Genomic DNA, 18,889 nt, shown 5'->3' with positions numbered 1-18,889 from the left:
TGGGAGTTGGGTTTTTCAAAACATCACCATCATGCATTATTGCTTCTAATCTACCCAAATAGGGGTCATGTAAAAACAACAAGCTGTTACAGATCATTATTGTCATCTTTTAATCAAAACAGTGTAAAAACATGAGGGTTTTCACAATTACAATAAAGTTTTGGACAATTGTTTTTTTTGTATTATAAATACTATGACATGCTATAAGGGGCACAGACACGACTTAGAAAAGGTTCACCAGCTCAAAGGATAGTATAGATAATGATTTGATATTCAGAGAGAAAAGTGATATTGAATGGAGGGAAATAAACACTATTTGTGTGAAGAACAATATGACAAAACTGCAAGTGAAAATTGAACATGTGCCATGCAAACTAATAAAAGAGAACTGAAGAATACAAATTCCCATCATCAGTCAATATAAAACAGTTCGAGATAAAGCATTCCCGTGTCGGATGTACAGCATGTTGCTTATTTCAGAACCATGGTCAGCTCCCGTCATATTGAATGCACGATAAGAACGTGGCCTGTGATATTTTGCTAGAAATCTATAACATAGCAAACGACCCATTCCCCTTTTATGTAACCTGAGGTGACATTAACAACATATTTTATATTTGATAGAAGAGGTTTGTTGGTACCATCTCATTCATCGGGGGAACAGACTAGAAGAGGATCTGGACTACCGATGCTCCCAGCGCTGGAACTTCCGTCTCCAAAGTCCCGGGCCACAAAATACTGTAAACTCAACTCGGACGACCCGCCAGGACTGGAATCACCTCTGCTGACACAACCCTCCTCCAGAACAACACACAGTTCCTTGAGATCGAAATTCTCCTTTACCAATCCATCTTGCACTCGTTCCAAATCAGCTAACTTCTTCAGATGTCCACCCACGTCCTCACGCATCACTTTGGCTGCGTTGTGTCCAAAAAGTTGCCACTCTCGGGAAAGCGTTTTTATTTTCATTCTGTCATCATCCAGGAAACTACATAGTTCTCGCAGTTCTTGGTTCTCCTCCTGAAGCCTATTATTGACTACTTTGAGTTCCCTGATTTCGAGTAAATGCTCCTGCAGTTGTTTATTAACCTTTTTAATTAACCGCCCTCGCTGTATAAGGGCTGTCATCTTGTTGGCCTCCTCTTGGCGCAACCTGGCCACGATGTCTTTTTTGGAGAATGACATCAAATCCCCGTCGGACATTTTAGAGAGCTCTCGCTTGTCAATCTCGCTGTTGCTGCACATGTTGTGTCATTTACTATAGGCTTGGCGTCATGCGAGTGCGGCTCAACGACTATCCATGACAAATATGCCAATTTGCAAAAAAATAAACAGTAATAAAATAGGTAATGGAATGCTTACAAAATTATGATTTAAATTGTGATGCCCTGATCCTCAACGCTACCGAGTATGTCTTGCAAAACAAGCCTTTGCCCACATTGCCTCTGTCATTGTCATTTTCACGACACGAAGTGAAACGAGAGTTTTATGTAGCGCTTTATGCGATTTGTATCGATGCCTCTTCTAAAGCGCGTAATACATGGCTCTTAAAAATGGCCAGTTAAGAAAAACAGAATTCGTCACCAGTAGGCTGACGTTGATGTAAAAATACACTGTATTTTCTCACTTTCGCCAGGGTGGCGCTCAAGTCCTGTCCACAGAAAGATAAACGCGCAGTCATATTTGGACAGAGGAAACAATGCCCATACAGATTTGTGGAACAAACCAGCATATTAGTCGGGTCCAGCGGAGAAACCCTGGGAGGACCCGGCTCCTTGGAGTGGCCCTTCCTCTGAGGCTGTACTCGGTCAAGATAAGAAGATTTCACCAGTGGTACCCAACCCACTAGCGGCACCTTTTTTCGGTTATCAGGAAGTGCATCCTGCATTACTTAGCTCACTTTGCAACCTTATTGCCCTGTGGTCTCCGCTCGAGGTCGCACCTGGTTTGGCATGTCCAGGTTTTTGATTTGTTTTCCCTGTACTCTTTCCCATTGTTGGGTGTTGGTGTCCTGTCTACAGGCCCCTTCATTTCTAGGTTTCTTGCCCGCTATATATACATTCTTTATTGCTTGCAGAGCCAATCCTTATCCCTGGGTTACGGATCTGACTTGCCTATTTCCTTATAGGTTTCTTGCCCGCTATATGTCTATTTTTACTGCTGGCACGGCCCCATGGTTTGGGACTTAAACTTGTCTTAGTACTCATCCCCATTAATGGGTGTTGGGGGCCGGGCTGAGGGCCCCTTTGTTTATAGGTTTCTTGCCCGCTATATACTTGTTTTTTTTGCTGGCACAGCCCCATAGCTTGGGCCTTAAACTTGTCTTTGGACTCATTCACCATTATTAGGTGTTGGGGAATTTGTCTATGTACTCATCACCACAATTGGGTGTTGGGGTCATATCCAAAGGCCCCTTTGTTTGTAAATTTCTTGCCCGCTATATATACATATTAGTAGCTATATTATGTTGTGGCCCTCCGTTAAGAAATATATCCGTACTCAGAGAGTGTTTAGTTTAGGCAAATATAATGGAACAACTATAAATATTGGCATAGACCGCCTTCTTAGCCCACTACATTTTCTCCCATGCAGCAGACACTCCCACCTTGTACTGTTAACACAGGAACGTTGCTGATTTCAGCACCATGGACAGCCCCAGCATTTAGCTAATTTCAAAACCATGGAACGTTCCATAAATTTGTCCATTTCAGGGCAATGGGCAGTGCCCGTCATATTGCGTGCGATAGAGACTTCCCTTCAAATAACTCGTCCAGTCATATTTTGCTAGAAAACGGTACAAACCCACCGCCGGAAAAAAATATTTCTCCACAGCAGTAGATGGCAGTAAAGTGCCTTGTATCCAATGTGCTATTCTCTAGAGATATCCAGCAAAGAGAAACAAAGTTGCGCTTTCTGTTGTGGATTTTGAGAGGAGCCACAATTTACTTGTCAGCGACACCATCTGTCGTTTCGCTTTTAATTTACAATAAGGATAGCGTTTTTAAGCAGTGTTTACTGTTCTTTTGAATGCAGGTCTATGCAAATTCGATACGCTGTTTTTACTCCAATTCTTTGCAGAACCCAACGTTTTAACTGCGCAATAAATAATACGCGTTTGCAGATGCTGTTTACCCAAACGGTGCCTGGTGCAATATATTTGCTGGCTACGGTTTCCCCTCGACTTGACAGATACATAACACTAGTTAAAGGTAAAGTATAATTATTTGTTATTCTTAAAATGGCTATGTTACATAATGGCACAATATAGTGACCCGGTGTGACTACCCTTTTAAATGGGTCATCGATCCTTGACTGTTAATGCCAGCTTCACCTAGAAACATGACCCTCAGTGGATCAACTTTGCAGTATATCAATAGTGAGGCATAATGTGAGTGTGTATATATATATTTTTATTTATTTATTGTCACATACACCGGATAAGTGCGGTAAAATGTGTTGTTTTCCAGGGTCAGCCATAGATGTACGGCACCCCTGGAGCAAATTAGGGTTAAGTGCCTTGCTCAAGGGCACATTGACAGATTTTTCACTTTGTCGGCTCGGGTATTCAAACCAGCGACTTTTCGGTTACTGGCCCAACGCTCTAACCGCTAGGTTACCCGCTACTCAGTAGATATAAAAGGCTACCAAGAATATTCTGATTGTGTGTAGACTACTCATTTTAACTACTCGGCATAGTCATTCTTAAATTAACTCTCTGCAGTCTTTTTGGTTCCTCATTAGCCTACAAGATGTCTATGGAACTGGATGTGTTTGTGGGGAACACAACTATCATGGATATGGAAGTCTATCAGCTTTGGTTGGACGGTCTCACCGGTTTGTCTCTATCCTATTTTGTTGAGACTTTGGAATGACATGGCTGTGGTGATACTGCACTGTGTGACAGAGGAATGTATTGATTTCAGGAATGTATTGAAATCACAGATGCCTACACAATAGAATGGCAATTACCAGACCGTGAGATAATTTACATCCTATTGTCTCTCTCCCATCTCTGCCTTGCTCTCCCTCACAGTGAGTGATGCAGTAAAGGTGCGGATGGATGAGGGGGCATTATTGGAGTGTGAGGCGAATCCAGAGGTGCTGACCAGCGATACCATGGACCAGTTTAGAACCTTCCAGATGTGTGAGCGTCTTTTACACTCCCCCACCAAATTGGGCAGTCAGCTGCTGTATCAGATCCCGGCCCAGAACCAGATAATTCTCATTGAAAGGTGTGTGTTCAATTCCATAAATTGTTATTGTTCCCAAAGCCAAGGGCAATTTGTGTGGAAACTTAGAAATATACACAGGGCCAGTAGTGGTTGGTGCCATTCAAGATTAGGGAGGATTATTTGTTTTAATGAGCATGTCCATATTTGTATTACAGCATATGACTGTCATTTATATTCCATTCACCCAGCTCAATGTAAGTAACATTGATAGGTTCAGGCTACTGATACAAACATTTTCCCTATACCCATCATGAGGTTGCTACAACCTACCCTACAAATGACATATAGGTGCACAGGTCGAGAGACACATAGAATAAGCAAGGTGACAGACAGAGACTCATTCAATACTGATTCTAGCTGATCTGGGGTGTAATCATTCATCCAAACAGTTATTGGACAAATTCAGGTAGTTCCCTCCCAGTTTCCTTCCATTTAAGACACGTTTTACAACATAATCGGCAGAATGAATACACCCCTGATCACACACAGTTCGCTTTCAAAGCAGCCACATACAGCATCATCACTTTGCTCATTGTATAATTCCTTCTCGCATCTATGTACTCTCCTCTCACCTTTTCTCTTAGTTTGTGGACTTTAGGGCACAATACAACAGCTGTCTGTGACCAGGTGCAAAAAACTCTCCAAGCCAAGTCTTCATACCATGTCCGCTAAAAGCTAAACAGTCTACATCGTTGTCAATACATTAACGTTATAGTCAAAAAACTAGAACTAACACATGAGTTAATCCACAATCCAATCCATGTGTACAATTTAGTAGTTACACTGGCGGGCCCCGTTGGCAATAAAGTAATAAAATCGAAAGCTTACCTTGATTGGAAGAGTTGTCGTGTTGGATAGCCTAAGCCAGCTAGCTAACATAAATAGCATTCCTCTCTGTTTGAGTCAGGTTGTTGAGTAGGCTAAATTAGTCACATTAGCTAAGGAAGTGAAAGGTAAATGAAGAAGAAAAAAACACTTCGAAATATAGCTACAGTAAATCTCTCCCTCTCTCTTTATTTCTTTCTCTCTCTCTCTCCTGCTTATCCTTCATTGTTTGTTTAAGAAATTAATTTGTTCAAAACTGTTCAGCTATTGTATTTTTCTCTTTGAGTCAACTACTCACCACATTTTATGCACTGCAGTGCTAGCTAGCTGTAGCTTATGCTTTCAGTACTAGATTCATTACTCTGATCCTTTGATTGGATGGACAACATGTCAGTTCATGCTGCAAGAGCTCTGATAGGTTTGAGGACATCCTCTGGATGTCAGGTGTATAAAATCGAGCACACAGCCAGGCAATCTCCATAGACAAACATTGACAGTAGAATGTCCCGTAATGATTTCAGTGTCTTTCAGCGTGGCACCGTCATAGTACACCACCGTTTCAACAAATCAGTTCATCAAATGTCTGCCCTGCTAGAGCTGCCCCGTCAGCTGAAAGTGCTGTTATTGTGAAGTGGAAATGTGGAGGAGCAACAACGGTTCAGCCGCGAAGTGGTAGGCCACACAAGCTCACAGAACGGGACCGCCGAGTGCTGAAGCGCGTAAAAATCATCTGTCCTCGGTTGCAACACTCACTACCGAGTTCCAAACTGCCTCTGGAAGCAACATCAGCACAATAACTGTTCATCAGGCACTTCATGAAATGGGTTTCCATGGCCAAGCAACTGCACACAAGCCTAAGATTACCATGCACAATGCCAAGCGTTGGCTGGAGTGGTGTAAAGCTCGCCCGCCATTGGCCTGTGGAGCAGTGGAAACGTGTACTCTGGAGTGATGAATCACGCTTCACCATCTGGCAGTCTGACGGACGAATCTGGGTTCGGTGGATGCCAGGAGAAGGCATAGTACCAACTGTAAAGTTTGGTGGATGAGGAATAATGGTCTGGGGCTGTTTTTCATAGTTCGGGCTAGGCCCCTTAGTTCCAGTGAAGGGAAATCTTAACGCTACAGCATACAATGACATTCTAGATGATTTTGTACTTCCAACTTTGTGCTTCTAACAGTTTGGGGAAGGCCCTTTCCTGTTTCACCATGACAATTCCCCTGTGCACAAAGTAAGGTCCACACAGAAATGGTTTGTTGAGATCAGTGTGGAAGAACTTGACTCTCCTGCACAGAGTCCTGACCTCAATCCCATCAAGCACCTTTGGGATGAATTGGAACACCGACTGCAAGCCAGGCCTAATCGCCCAACATCAGTGTCCAACCTCACTAATGCTCTTGATGCTGAATGGAAGCAAGTCCCCCAGAAATGTTCCAACATCTAGTGGAAAGCCTTCCCAGAAGAGTGGAGGCTGTTATCACAGCAAAGGGGGAGAAACTCCATATTAATGCCCATGATTTTGGATGTTGTTCAACGAGCAGGTGTCCACATACTTTTGGTCATGTAGTGTAACTACTGAGAACCATGAGCCTCCTAGGGTTTGTATTGAAGTCAACTAGCTGTCCTCCATCTACACCATGGTGCTACCCCAGAGAGTGCTGTTTAGGCTACTTAAGACCTTCATTGCAAAATAGTGTGTGTGTTTTAATCAGTTATTTGATGAGGTGTGAATATATTTAGTATAGTTTTATCCAAAAAGGAGAACTTTTATGTTTCTCTATTTTTATGAAATTCCCTTAGTAGGATGATCCTCCCCTTCTTTCTCTGAGGAACCTCCACTGCTCAGGACCATATGCAAATCCAAATAGTGTGTGTGTGTGTGTATTAGCCCTTCCTCCCCATGTTTTAGAGCAAACCAGTGTGTTGTTATTTTCTGCAGGTACTATGAATTTGACAGTGTGTTTGCCAGAGAGGTGCTGGGGAAAAAGCTCTCCAAAGGGACCAAAAAGGACTTGGATGACATCAGCTGTAAAACAGGGATCACACTGAAGAGCTGCAGGAGACAGGTGAGACTAACACAAACACCACACTCATTGAGAAGGGGCTACGTTAATATAGCGTGACTCCTGACTGTATTAACACACAACTCCCAGCTTGAGAAGAACCTGTCACTCAAGAGCAGCTTAAATGCAAAAGGACAGGCCAGGACCTTACCTGGACAGCACTGCTCTGTAATGGAATTATCTGTCCAGTTTAAGCACTGTCATGCAGAGGGATTTGCCTTCCAACCGTGGGGCTTTTATAGTGAGGTCATGATCAGAAATACAATATATAGAGCATACCAACACGAAGCACATCTCTGTCTGTCTGTATGTATGTCTGTCTGTCTGTCCCTATGTCCGTCTTACTGTCTTTCTCTCCAGTTTGACAATTTCAAGCGGGTGTTCAAAGTGGTGGAGGAGCTCAAGGGCCCACTAGTGGAGAACATACAGCGTCACTTCTTGCTCTCCGACACACTGGCAAGGTGGATACAAGAACAGAGTGGGAGGAATAAGGAAGGAGAAACAGAAATAGTGTAGCGAAATAAATCTGTCAACCATAACTCTAGTAATATTTATATATTCACAGGGAATAGCATACATGCGTCTTTGTTTGTAGACATTGACTTAATGGTTTATAGAATGATGGATGAAAAAAAATGATAATTTCCTGTGATAGTTTCCTTGGGTTCAGGCCCTCCAACCTACAGTGCCTCCCTCTCACTTTTTTCTCTATCCCTGCAGGGACTATGCTGCCATTGTGTTTTTTGCAAACAGCCGCTTTGAGACAGGAAAGAGGAAGCTACAGTACCTCTCATTCCAAGACTTTGCCTTCTGTGCAGGCCAGCTCATCAGTTACTGGACAATAGGAGCAATGGGTAAGATGCATCACTTTGACCAGTCACTGATGGCACAATGCAGCTAAATGTAGAACACAATGTAAAGAAGTCAGTCCCGGGGGAAAAAAATCATAACGTATAAATAATTATTTGAACCCAAAGCTCTTGTCAAAAACAGTTTTATTTGGCCCGTGGAAGTAGTTACGTTATGACAGGGGTCTACAACAGATCGATTGCGAGCTACCAGTAGCTTATGAGTAGCTCACCAAACAATTCTGTGTTCCACCGCAAACTGTTATAACGTATCGGACACCGCAAGCTTCCAGCTACTATCTAACATAAAACCCCTGGTTAGCCACTATTGGCTTAAAAAGCCAAACCTAACACAATATCTGCCAATTCCATCAATATTGCCCCTTTAGGTCTGTGTGGTGCCGGCATTTGTCTATCACTCCTTTTGTAGCCAGTAGTGATGGCTCGTTCGCGAACAGCTTTTTTGAACAGCTGTTTTTGGTGAACGCCAAAAGCCGAATCACATATGTGAAAAATAAGTTAATTTGGCTCCCTGATTTGCATACTTTTACTATTTGAGCTCCAGACATCGATTATCTGCAGATAAATTCTAAAAACGTTCTCTGAAGATGGTAAATCCTCAGTGCAATAACAATATAGTGAGGAGAGAGCCTCATTGTGGTTCACGCTATTTTTTTCAGTGCGTAAAATGTTATCTTACTTTTTTTTTTGCAGGCCATCTAATAATTAGGTCAGGTTAACATTTATTTGAACAATATGACATAATGCTAGGCAACGTTTTAGGCTTCAAATTAGAGATTAAAGCCGTTTGGGAGCCAAATTAATGGCTATTTTAAGTGAACGAAGCCAAACGATCCGGCTCACAGAAAATACTCGAAATGCCCATCCATAGTAGCCAGTTGACGTGATAACCATCTTGTGGTTTGACAGAAATACTTTACACAAAACCTTCTGAAATAAATGTTAACTGCGAAATAGGCTTACCTGGCAGAGGTATGTCATGAGTAAGTACTGTATATTATTTGCAAACTTTGCCATGAAATGAGCAGCAGTAGTACAGAACCATCGCTAGACCGGCACATTAGACTGCACACTAGATGTGCAATTAATTTAAAGGGCCAGATGCGCATTTAAAGTGGAATTAGACTCTCAAATCTAAATATGTTAGTTTTCTTCAAGACCCCCACAAAATGGTATTATGTTGTGATTTAAGCATTGACATCAACGCAGAACATCCAATGTCGTTGTTTCTCTATGAACAATTGTAATGTTGAGTGAAACCCCCAAAAAATCCAAAACAAGGAAAATACACAACTGAATTTGGGGGGTAAAAAATAGATTTTATACATTTTTTACATTTAAGTCATTTAGCAGACGCTCTTATCCAGAGCGACTTACAAATTGTAGGGACCCCCTTAGTTTTTTGTTAACCATTATTTTACCAGGTATTCTGCCAGAGAACATAGTGCACTACTTTATCTTGTACAATTCGCTCCAGAGCGGCACAGCAGTCTAAGGCACTGCATCTCAGTGCAAGAGGCGCCACTACAGTCCCTGGTTCAAATCCTAGTTAACTTGCCTAATTAAATAAAGGTTAAATAAAAAATGAAAAAAATAATAAAAATAAGGACCCCAGAAAGAGTTGCAGAGGAAATGAGGAAATTATAATGTTTTTAAGTTAGAGAAATGAGTAGCTCACATTATTTTTTTATTTTAAGTAGCTCTCATGCTAAAAAAAAGGTTGGAGACCCCTGCTTTATGAGGTATCGACGCTGGACATACTTATCCCATTCATTTTCCCCCTCTCTCTTCACAGATAGCATGATGGAGGATATGGATGTTGACCTGGAGAAAGAGTTTCTGAATGAACTGAAAGATCTCAAGGTTTTGGTTAACGACAAAGACATGATGGACCAACATAAAATGTAGGATGGGTGTAACCACCTGTATGAAAATGCTTGTGTGGGTTAATGTTGAGTTCTAAAAACAATTCAGCCGTTGATGTCTTTGCTGGTCCCCCTCTTGACTCCTTTTCTCTCCTCTCCTCGCTCTCTTAGCCTGGTGTGTGCTGCTCTGCGGGGAAAGATCAAAGTCTACAAGTTGATGGAGGTTAACTTCAAAGTGAGCAACTAACTGATAATTGCTGTTAATAATGTGTATAGAGACTAAGAAATGCACATAGAGTTGGCGTGGGTTTTAACCAGAGGTGAGGTACAATATTGCATGAAAAATAGTTTATTTCAATTCAAAGTATCTAAATTATGATGAATTAATAAGTTAAAGTAAAATATATCAAAGCTATATGAAACTAGTGTAATAGGTATCAAATAGTCTAACATTTCAGACTTTGGTTCCTATTCAGATTGAAATGAACATCCCACATCCCTCCCCCCACTGAAACAGGACAAAATGGAAGGAATTTGTTAGTTGTAAGAATGTATTTTTACTCTTTTCCTATCTCACTCTCTCTGAACACAGAATCTTTCTAGAGCCCTGATAAACCTTGCATCTAAACTTACACATACCAAAGATGTCAGAGATTTATTCATCGACCTTGTGGAGAAGGTACACCCCTAATATCAAATCAATGTGTTATGACATACAGTACCAGTCAAAAGTTTGGACACAACTACTCATTCAAGGGTTTTTCTTTATTTTGACTATTTTCTACATTGTATAATAATAGTGAAGACATCAAAACACTGAAATAACACATGGAATCATGTAGTAACCAAAAGTTGTTAAACAAATCAAAAATAATTGTTATATTTGAGATTATTCAAAGTAGCCACCCTTTGCCTGTCACGATCGTCATAATGATTGGACCAAGGCGCGCGTAGAGTTCCACATATTTAAATTAGAAACTGGTGTGCACACAGGCAACTATCTGTTTCTCCACGCATCGCGCCGACAGAAACAAACATCTTTCTGGTAAGAAGAGGGGTGGGGGCGTATGCTTCATGGTTAACGAGACGTTGTGTGGCCACAACAACATACAGGAACTCAAGTCCTTCTGTTCACCTGATTTAGAATTCCTCACAATCAAATGTCGACCGCATTATATACCAAGGGAATTCTCTTCGATTATAATCACAGCCGTATATATTCCCCCCCAAGCAGACACATCGATTGCTCTGAACGAACTTTATTTGACTCTTTGCAAACTGGAATCCATATATCCTGAGGCTGCATTCATTGTAGCTGGGGATTTTAACAAGGCTAATCTGAAAACAAGACTCCCTAAATTGTATCAGCATATCGATTTCGCAACCAGGGCTGGAAAAACCTTGGATCATTGCTATTCTAACTTCCGCGACGCATATAAGGCCCTGCCCCGCTCTCCTTTCGGAAAAGCTGACCACGACTCCATTTTGTTGATCCCTGCCTACAGACAGAAACTAAAACAAGAAGCTCCCGCGCTGAGGTCTGTTCAACGCTGGTCCGACCAATCTGATTCCACACTCCAAGACTGCTTCCATCACGTGGACTGGGATATGTTTCGTATTGCATCAAACAACTACATTGATGAATACGCTGATTCGGTGAGCGAGTTCATTAGAACGTGCGTTGAAGATGTCGTTCCCATAGCAACGATTAAAACATTCCCAAACCAGAAACCGTGGATTGTTGGCAGCATTCGCGTGAAACTGAAAGCGCGAACCACTGCTTTTAATCAGGGCAAGGTGACCGGAAACATAACCGAATACAAACAGTGTAGCTATTCCCTCAGCAAGGCAATCAAACAAGCTAAGCGTCAGTATAGAGACAAAGTAGAATCTCAATTCAACGGCTCAGACACAAGAGGTATGTGGCAGGGTCTACAGTCAATCACGAATTACAAAAAGAAAACCAGCCCCGTCACGGACCAGGATGTCTTGCTCCCAGGCAGACTAAATAACTTTTTTGCCCGCTTTGAGGACAATACAGTGCCACTGACATGGCCCGCAACTAAAACATGCGGACTCTCCTTCACTGCAGCCGACGTGAGGAAAACATTTAAACGTGTCAACCCTCGCAAGGCTGCAGGCCCAAACGGCATCCCCAGCCGCGCCCTCAGTGCATGCGCAGACCAGCTGGCTGGTGTGTTTACGGACATATTCAATCAATCCCTATCCCAGTCTGTTGTTCCCACATGCTTCAAGAGGGCCACCATTGTTCCTGTTCCCAAGAAAGCTAAGGTAACTGAGCTAAACGACTACCGCCCCGTAGCACTCACTTCCGTCATCATGAAGTGCTTTGAGAGACTAGTCAAGGACCATATCACCTCCACCCTACCTGACACCCTAGACCCACTCCAATTTGCTTCCCGCCCAAATAGGTTCACAGACGATGCAATCTCAACCACACTGCACACTGCCCTAACCCATCTGGACAAGAGGAATACCTATGTGAGAATGCTGGTCATCGACTACAGCACGGCATTTAACACCATAGTGCCTTCCAAGCTCGTCATCAAGCTCGAGACCCTGGGTCTCGACCCCTTCCTGTGCAACTGGGTACTGGACTTCCTGACGGGCCGCCCACAGGTGGTGAGGGTAGGCAACAACATCTCCACCCCGCTGATCCTCAACACTGAGCCCTCTCCTGTACTCCCTGTTCACCCACGACTGCGTGGCCACGCACACCTCCAACTCAATCATCAAGTTTGCGGACGACACAACAGTGGTAGGCTTGATTACCAACAACGACGAGACGGCCTACAGGGAGGAGGTGAGGGCCCTCGGAGTGTGGTGTCAGGAAAATAACCTCACACTCAACGTCAACAAAACTAAGGAGATGATTGTGGACTTCAGGAAACAGCAGAGGGAACACCCCCCTATCCACATCGATGGAACAGTAGTGGAGAGGGTAGTAAGTTTTAAGTTCCTCGGCGTACACATCACAGACAAACTGAATTGGTCCACCCACACAGACAGCATCGTGAAGAAGGCGCAGCAGCGCCTCTTCAACCTCAGGAGGCTGAAGAAATTTGGCTTGTCACCAAAAGCACTCACAAACTTCTACAGATGCACAATCGAGAGCATCCTGTCGTGCTGTATCACCGCCTGGTACGGCAACTGCTCCACCCACAACCGTAAGGCTCTCCAGAGGGTAGTGAGTTCTGCACAACGCATCACCGGGGGCAAACTATCTGCCCTCCAGGACACCTACACCACCCGATGTCACAGGAAGGCCATAAAGATCATCAAGGACAACAACCACCCGAGCCACTGTCTGTTCACCCCGCTATCATCCAGAAGGCGAGGTCAGTACAGGTGCATCAAAGCTGGGACCGAGAGACTGAAAAACAGCTTCTATCTCAAGGCCATCAGACTGTTAAACAGCCACCACTAACATTGAGTGGCTGCTGCCAACACACTGACTCAACTCCAGCCACTTTAATAATGGGAATTGATGGGAAATGATGTAAAATATATCACTAGCCACTTTAAACAATGCTACCTAATATAATGTTTACATACCCTACATTATTCATCTCATATGTATACGTATATACTGTACTTTATATCATCTACTGCATCTTTATGTAATACATGTATCACTAGCCACTTTGTTTACATACTCATCTCATATGTATATACTGTACTCAATACCATCTACTGTATCTTGCCTATGCCGCTCTGTACCATCACTCATTCATATGTATATACTGTACTCAATACCATCTACTGTATCTTGCCTATGCCGCTCTGTACCATCACTCATTCATATGTCTTTATGTACATATTCTTTATCCCCTTACACTTGTGTCTATAAGGTAGTAGTTTTGGAATTGTTAGCTAGATTACTTGTTGGTTATTACTGCATTGTCGGAACTAGAAGCACAAGCATTTCGCTACACTCGCATTAACATCTGCTAACCATGTGTATGTGACAACAAAAAAATTGATTTAATTTGAACTCACCAAAAAGCACAAACGAAACGTGAAGCTACTGGTGTGCACACAGGCAACTATCTGTAGACAAGATCCCACAAACTAAAAGTGAAAAAAAGGCTGCCTAAGTATGATCCCCAATCAGAGACAACGATAGACAGCTGCCTCTGATTGGGAACCATACCCGGCCAACAAAGAAATAGAAAAACCAGAATGCACATGGAAATAATAAACTAGAACACCCCCCAGACACACCCTGACCTACTCCACCATAGCAAATAAAGGCTTTTTATGGTCAGGACGTGACAGTACTACCCCCCCCAAAGGTGCGGACTCCGGCCGCAAAACCTGAAACCAAAAGGGAGGGTTGGGGGGTGTCTATTGTCGGTGGCGGCTCCGGTGCGGGGCGAAGTACCCACTCCGCTCAGAGATACGACGTCTTCCTCCATGGCGGCTCTGGTGCGGGGATCGTCGCCGGAGGCACCGGACCGTGTTTCGTCGCCGGAGGCACAGGACCGTGTTTCGTCACCGGTGGCTCGGGACATAGATCGTCGCAGGAGGCTCTGGACTGAGAACCCCTGCTGAAGGCTCCGGACCACCGACCGTCGCTGGAGGTTCCGGACCGTCGCTGGAGGTACCGTCGCTGGACCGCCGACCGCCGCTCGAGGTTTCCGGACCGCCGCTCGAGGTTTCCGGAACACCGCTGGAGGTTTCCGGACCGCCGACCGCCGCTGGAGGTTCCGGACCGCCGACCGCCGCTGGAGGTTCCGGGCCGCTGGAGGTTCCGTCGCTGGAGGTTCCCGACCGCCGACCGTCACTGGAGGTTCCGTCGCTGGAGTTTCCCGACCGCCGACCGTCGCTGGAGGTTCCCGACCGCCGACCGTCGCTGGAGGTTCCCGACCGCCGACCGTCGCTGGAGGTTCCCGACCGCCGACCGTCGCTGGAGGTTCCCGACCGCCGCTGGAGGTTCCCGACCGCCGCTGGAGGTTCCCGACCGCCGACCGCCGCTGGAGGTTCCGGACCGCCGCTGGAGGTTCCGTCGCTGGAGGTGCCGGACCGCCGACCGTCGCTGGAGGTTCCCAACCGCCGACCGTCGCTGGAGGTTCCCAACCGCCGACCGTCGCTGGAAGCTCTGGACTGTGGAGGCGCACTGGAGGCCTGATGCGTGGGACCGGCACAGGTGGCACCGGGCTGATGACACGCACCTCATGGCGAGTGCGGGGAGGAGACACAGGACGTACTGGACTGTGAAGGCGCACTGGAGACACAGTACGTATGGCCGGCATAGGATATACTGGGCCATGGAGGCGCACTGGAGGTCTGGAGCGTAGAGCTGGCACAACGCGTCCTGGCTGGATGCTCACTTTTGCCCGGAAAGTGCCGGGGCGCTGGCACAGAACGCATTGGGCTGTGAAGGCGCACTGGCGATACAGTGTGTCGATCCGCAAAACATGGTGCCTGACTAGTCCCATTCTCCTCACGGCGACTGTCTTGCTGCAGACACCAAAACATCCACTCTACCTCATCACTCCCCTCAACTATCTCACAATACTCCTCAGTCTATCCCAATATTCCTCTTCGCTCTCAGACTCGCCCCTCGGCTTCGCCAACCAACCCGTGTGCTCTCTCCCCCCCCAAAATTTGGGGTCTGCCTCTCGGGCTTCCGTCGTGGTTGTGAACTTCGGAGTCGCCGTTGCTCCTCCTTCGCTGCCTCTGCCTGCTTCCATGGCAGGGTCTTGTCCCCTGCCATAACGTCCTCCCATGTCCATGATGTCCTCCACTCACTTTTCTCCCGGGCCCAGGATCCCTGCTCCTCCTGACCACTCCTGACCACGCTGCTTGGTCCTTTGGTGGTGGGATCTTCTGTCACGATCGTCGTAATGAGTGGACCAAGGTGCAGCGTGGTAGGCGTACACCGAACAAAATACCAAACGAAACGTAAAGCTACAGGTGTGCACACAGGCAACTATCTGTAGACAAGATCCCACAAAGCACAATGGCTGCCTAAATATGATCCCCAATCAGAGACAACGATAAACAGCTGTCTCTGATTGGGAACCATACCAGGCCAACATAAACCATTAATCACCGACATGACCCACCCTAGTCACTATCACGCCCCAACCAACACAGAGAATAAACAGCTCTCTATGGTCAGGCTGTGACATTGGCTTGATGACACACACTTGTCATTCTCTCAACCAGCTTTTCCAATGCCAACAGTCTATGATTTTTTTTATTTTTATATAATATATATATATATATATATATATATACCCCTTTTCTCCCCAATTGGTAGTTACAGTCTTGTCTCATTGCTGCAACTCCCGTATGGACTCGGGAGAGGCGAAGGTCGAGAGCCATGCGTCCTCCGAAACACGACCCAACCAAGCCGCACCACTTCTCGACACAATGCCCACTTAACCCGGAAGCCAGCCACACCAATGTGTCGGAGGAAGCACCTGGCAACCGTGTCAGCATGCATGTGCCCGGCCCGCCACAGGATTCGCTAGAGCGCGATGGAAAAAGGACATCCCTGCCGGCCAAACCTTCCCCTACACTGGACGATGCTGGGCTAATTGTGCGCCGCTCCATGGATCACCGGTCGCGGCCGGCTGCGACAGAGCCTGGACTCGAACCAGGATCTCTTGTGGCACAGCTAGCAACTGTGATGCAGTGCTTTAGACCACTGTGCCACTTGGGAGGCCCCTACAGTCTTGAAGGAGTTCCCACATATGCTGAGCACTTGTTGTCTGCTTTTCCTTCACTCTACTGTCCAACTAATCCCAAACCATCTCAATTGGGTTGAGGTCGGATGATTGTGGAGGCCAGGTCATCTGATGCAGCACTCCATCACTCTCCTTGGTCAAATAGGCCTTACACAGCCTGGAGGTGTGTTGGATCATTGTCTTGTTGAAAAAGAAATGATAGTCCCACTAAGTGCAAACCAGATGGGATGGTGTATTGCTGCAGAATGCTGTGGTAACCATGCTAGTTAAGTGTGCATTGAATTCTAAATAAATCACTGAGTGTCACCAGCAAAGCACTCACACACCATTACACCACCTCCTCCATGCTTCCCTGGGGCAACCACACATGCAGAGATCATCCGTTCACCTACTCTGCGTCTCACAAAGACACGGTGGTTGGAACCAAAAATCTCAAATTTAAGACAGATTTCCACCGGTCTAATGTCCATTGACTGTGTTTCTTGGCCCAAGCTAGTCTCTTCTTCTTATTGGTGTCCTTTAGTAGTGGTTTATTTGCAGAAATTCGACCATGAAGGCCTGATTGATTCACGCAGTCTCCTCTGAACAGTTGATGTTGAGATGTGTCTGTTACTTGAACTCTGTGAAGAATTTATTTGGGCTGCAATCTGAGGTGCAGTTAACTCTAATGAACTTATCCTCTGCAGCAAAGGTAACTCTGGGTCTTCCTTTCCTGTGGTGGTCCTCATGAGAGCCAGTTTCGTCATAGCGCTTGATGGTTTTTGTGACTGCACTTGAAGAAACATTCAAAGTTCTTGAAATGTTCTGGATTGACTGACCTTCATGTCTTAAAGTAATGACAGACTGTCATTTCTCTTTGCTTATTTGAGCTGTTCTTGACATAATATGGACTTCGTCTTTTACCAAATAGCCATATCTTCTGTATATCACCCCTACCTTGTCTGACACAACTGATTGGCTCAAACGCATTAAGAAGGAAAGAAATTCCACAAATTAACTTTTAAGAAGGCACACCTGTTAATTGAAATGCATTCCAGGTGGCTACCCCATGAAGCTGGTTGAGAGATGCCAAGTGTTCAAAGCGGTCATCAAGGCAAAGGGTGGCTACTTCGAAGAATCTCAAATATAAAATATATTTGGATTTGTTTAACACTTTTTTTGGTTACTACATGATTCTATATGTGTTATTTCATAGTTTTGATGTCTTTATTATTATACAATGTAGGAAATAGTAAACAATAAAGAAAAACCTTTGAATGAGTAGGTGTGTCCAAACTTTTGATTGGTACTGTATGTGACAATTCCTCTTTTAAGATGTTTCTAAATCTTGTTTGTTGTGAATTCCGCTGTTTGGCATTATAGATTGTAGAAACAAATGAGACATACTTCATTGCCAGATATGATCGTAAAGATGGCTATGTATTGATGTAGTTTTATTGGTTAAATCTTGTTGGTATAGTATTCAGTTGGACCTTTCTGTGGAATAGATTCTGCCCTGATACTGACTATCATCCTATGACTAAGTTGCTTTTCCCCTGTCCTGATAAGATTGAGAAATCTCTGCTAACAGCCTTATATCCTCCTCCTCTTCTCCTAGTTCATAGAGCCATGTCGATATGATAGATGGACAGTGGCAGAGATCACACTCTTCCTCACTCACTACACCAATGCCGCTCACTGTCTTGGCACGTTCAGGTTAGTGTGTGTGTGTGTGTGTGTTTATACAGTCATTAATGTTGTCGTAATACTTCATCTCTTCTCTCTTCAGGCACCAGATGATTTGGGACAGATACATGGGCGTCATCAAAAGCTGTATCCTCCAAATGTACCATGAATAGGTAGATCCCTGGTCTGGACCTCCTCTCCTGATTGAGCTGTATCACAGGAGGCTGCTGAGGGGAGGATGGCTCATAAAAATGGCTGGAATGGTGTGAATGGAATGGTATCAACACGTGGAAACCATTTATTTGATGTTTTCAATACCAATCCATTTATTCCGTTCCAGCCATTACTAATAGCCTATCCTCCCCAATTAAGGTTCCACCGGCCGCCTGTGATCTGTATTGATCTTACTGTGAATCTGTCTTCCCTCTGGCATTTTTTCGTAACTACCTCAGCCCAGTGCAGTCCACTTCTCCACCTCTCCCTGATCAAAGTGAACTATCTGTCTCCATCTCCTTCTATCTCTTCAGTCAGTCCCCCTGTAAATATACTGAATGAACTGAATACTTTTCTGATATGTAAATTGTGACTTAAATGAAGTAAACATATTTGTTTTAGAAAGATGTTTCAACTGTTTGGTATATGTTTGTGAA

The 18,889-nt window shown here is 44.7% G+C and overlaps 2 protein-coding genes across 7 annotated transcripts; one reads left to right on the top strand and one right to left on the bottom strand.

The window, feature by feature from the left end:
* Window positions 1–86: 86 nt before the first annotated feature.
* On the bottom strand, window positions 87–1,804 carry LOC115101311 (coiled-coil domain-containing protein 85B-like). Its single transcript, XM_029620697.2, has one exon. The coding sequence runs from the start codon at window positions 1,243–1,245 to the stop codon at window positions 646–648; it is 600 nt and encodes a 199-aa protein (XP_029476557.1). The 5' UTR covers window positions 1,246–1,804; the 3' UTR covers window positions 87–645.
* LOC115101309 (acidic fibroblast growth factor intracellular-binding protein B-like) lies at window positions 1,644–18,857 on the top strand. Of its 6 annotated transcripts, none has more exons than XM_029620689.2 (11): window positions 1,655–3,209; window positions 3,742–3,834; window positions 4,034–4,232; window positions 6,998–7,124; window positions 7,482–7,582; window positions 7,842–7,975; window positions 9,786–9,894; window positions 10,027–10,090; window positions 10,448–10,534; window positions 18,172–18,269; window positions 18,343–18,857. In XM_029620689.2, the coding sequence occupies exons 1-11, from the start codon at window positions 3,038–3,040 to the stop codon at window positions 18,410–18,412; spliced, it is 1,254 nt and encodes a 417-aa protein (XP_029476549.1). In that variant the 5' UTR covers window positions 1,655–3,037; the 3' UTR covers window positions 18,413–18,857. The 6 variants fall into 6 exon arrangements, with proteins under 6 accessions (XP_029476555.1, XP_029476550.1, XP_029476549.1 ...); XM_029620693.2 differs by having other exon boundaries at window positions 1,658–3,209; window positions 3,722–3,834; XM_029620695.2 differs by lacking the exons at window positions 10,448–10,534; window positions 18,343–18,857 and adding an exon at window positions 10,332–10,398 and having other exon boundaries at window positions 1,644–3,209; window positions 18,172–18,260.
* The last annotated feature ends 32 nt before the right edge of the window (window positions 18,858–18,889 follow it).

The sequence above is a fragment of the Oncorhynchus nerka genome, linkage group LG19, assembly GCF_034236695.1.
Source record: "Oncorhynchus nerka isolate Pitt River linkage group LG19, Oner_Uvic_2.0, whole genome shotgun sequence".
Taxonomy (NCBI): Eukaryota; Metazoa; Chordata; class Actinopteri; order Salmoniformes; family Salmonidae; genus Oncorhynchus; species Oncorhynchus nerka.
This window is presented reverse-complemented; position numbering and strand designations above follow the sequence as displayed.

Excerpts from the sequence above, each read along its gene's own strand:
- LOC115101309 (XM_029620689.2), top strand. The coding sequence starts at position 3,038 with ATGCAAATTCGATACGCTGTTTTTACTCCAATTCTTTGCAGAACCCAA. Across the intron at positions 7,583-7,841 it reads CTCTCCGACACACTGGCAAG|GGACTATGCTGCCATTGTGT; the intron begins GTGGATACAAGA and ends CTATCCCTGCAG. Across the intron at positions 10,535-18,171 it reads TCATCGACCTTGTGGAGAAG|TTCATAGAGCCATGTCGATA; the intron begins GTACACCCCTAA and ends CTCTTCTCCTAG.
- LOC115101311 (XM_029620697.2), bottom strand. The coding sequence starts at position 1,245 with ATGTGCAGCAACAGCGAGATTGACAAGCGAGAGCTCTCTAAAATGTCC.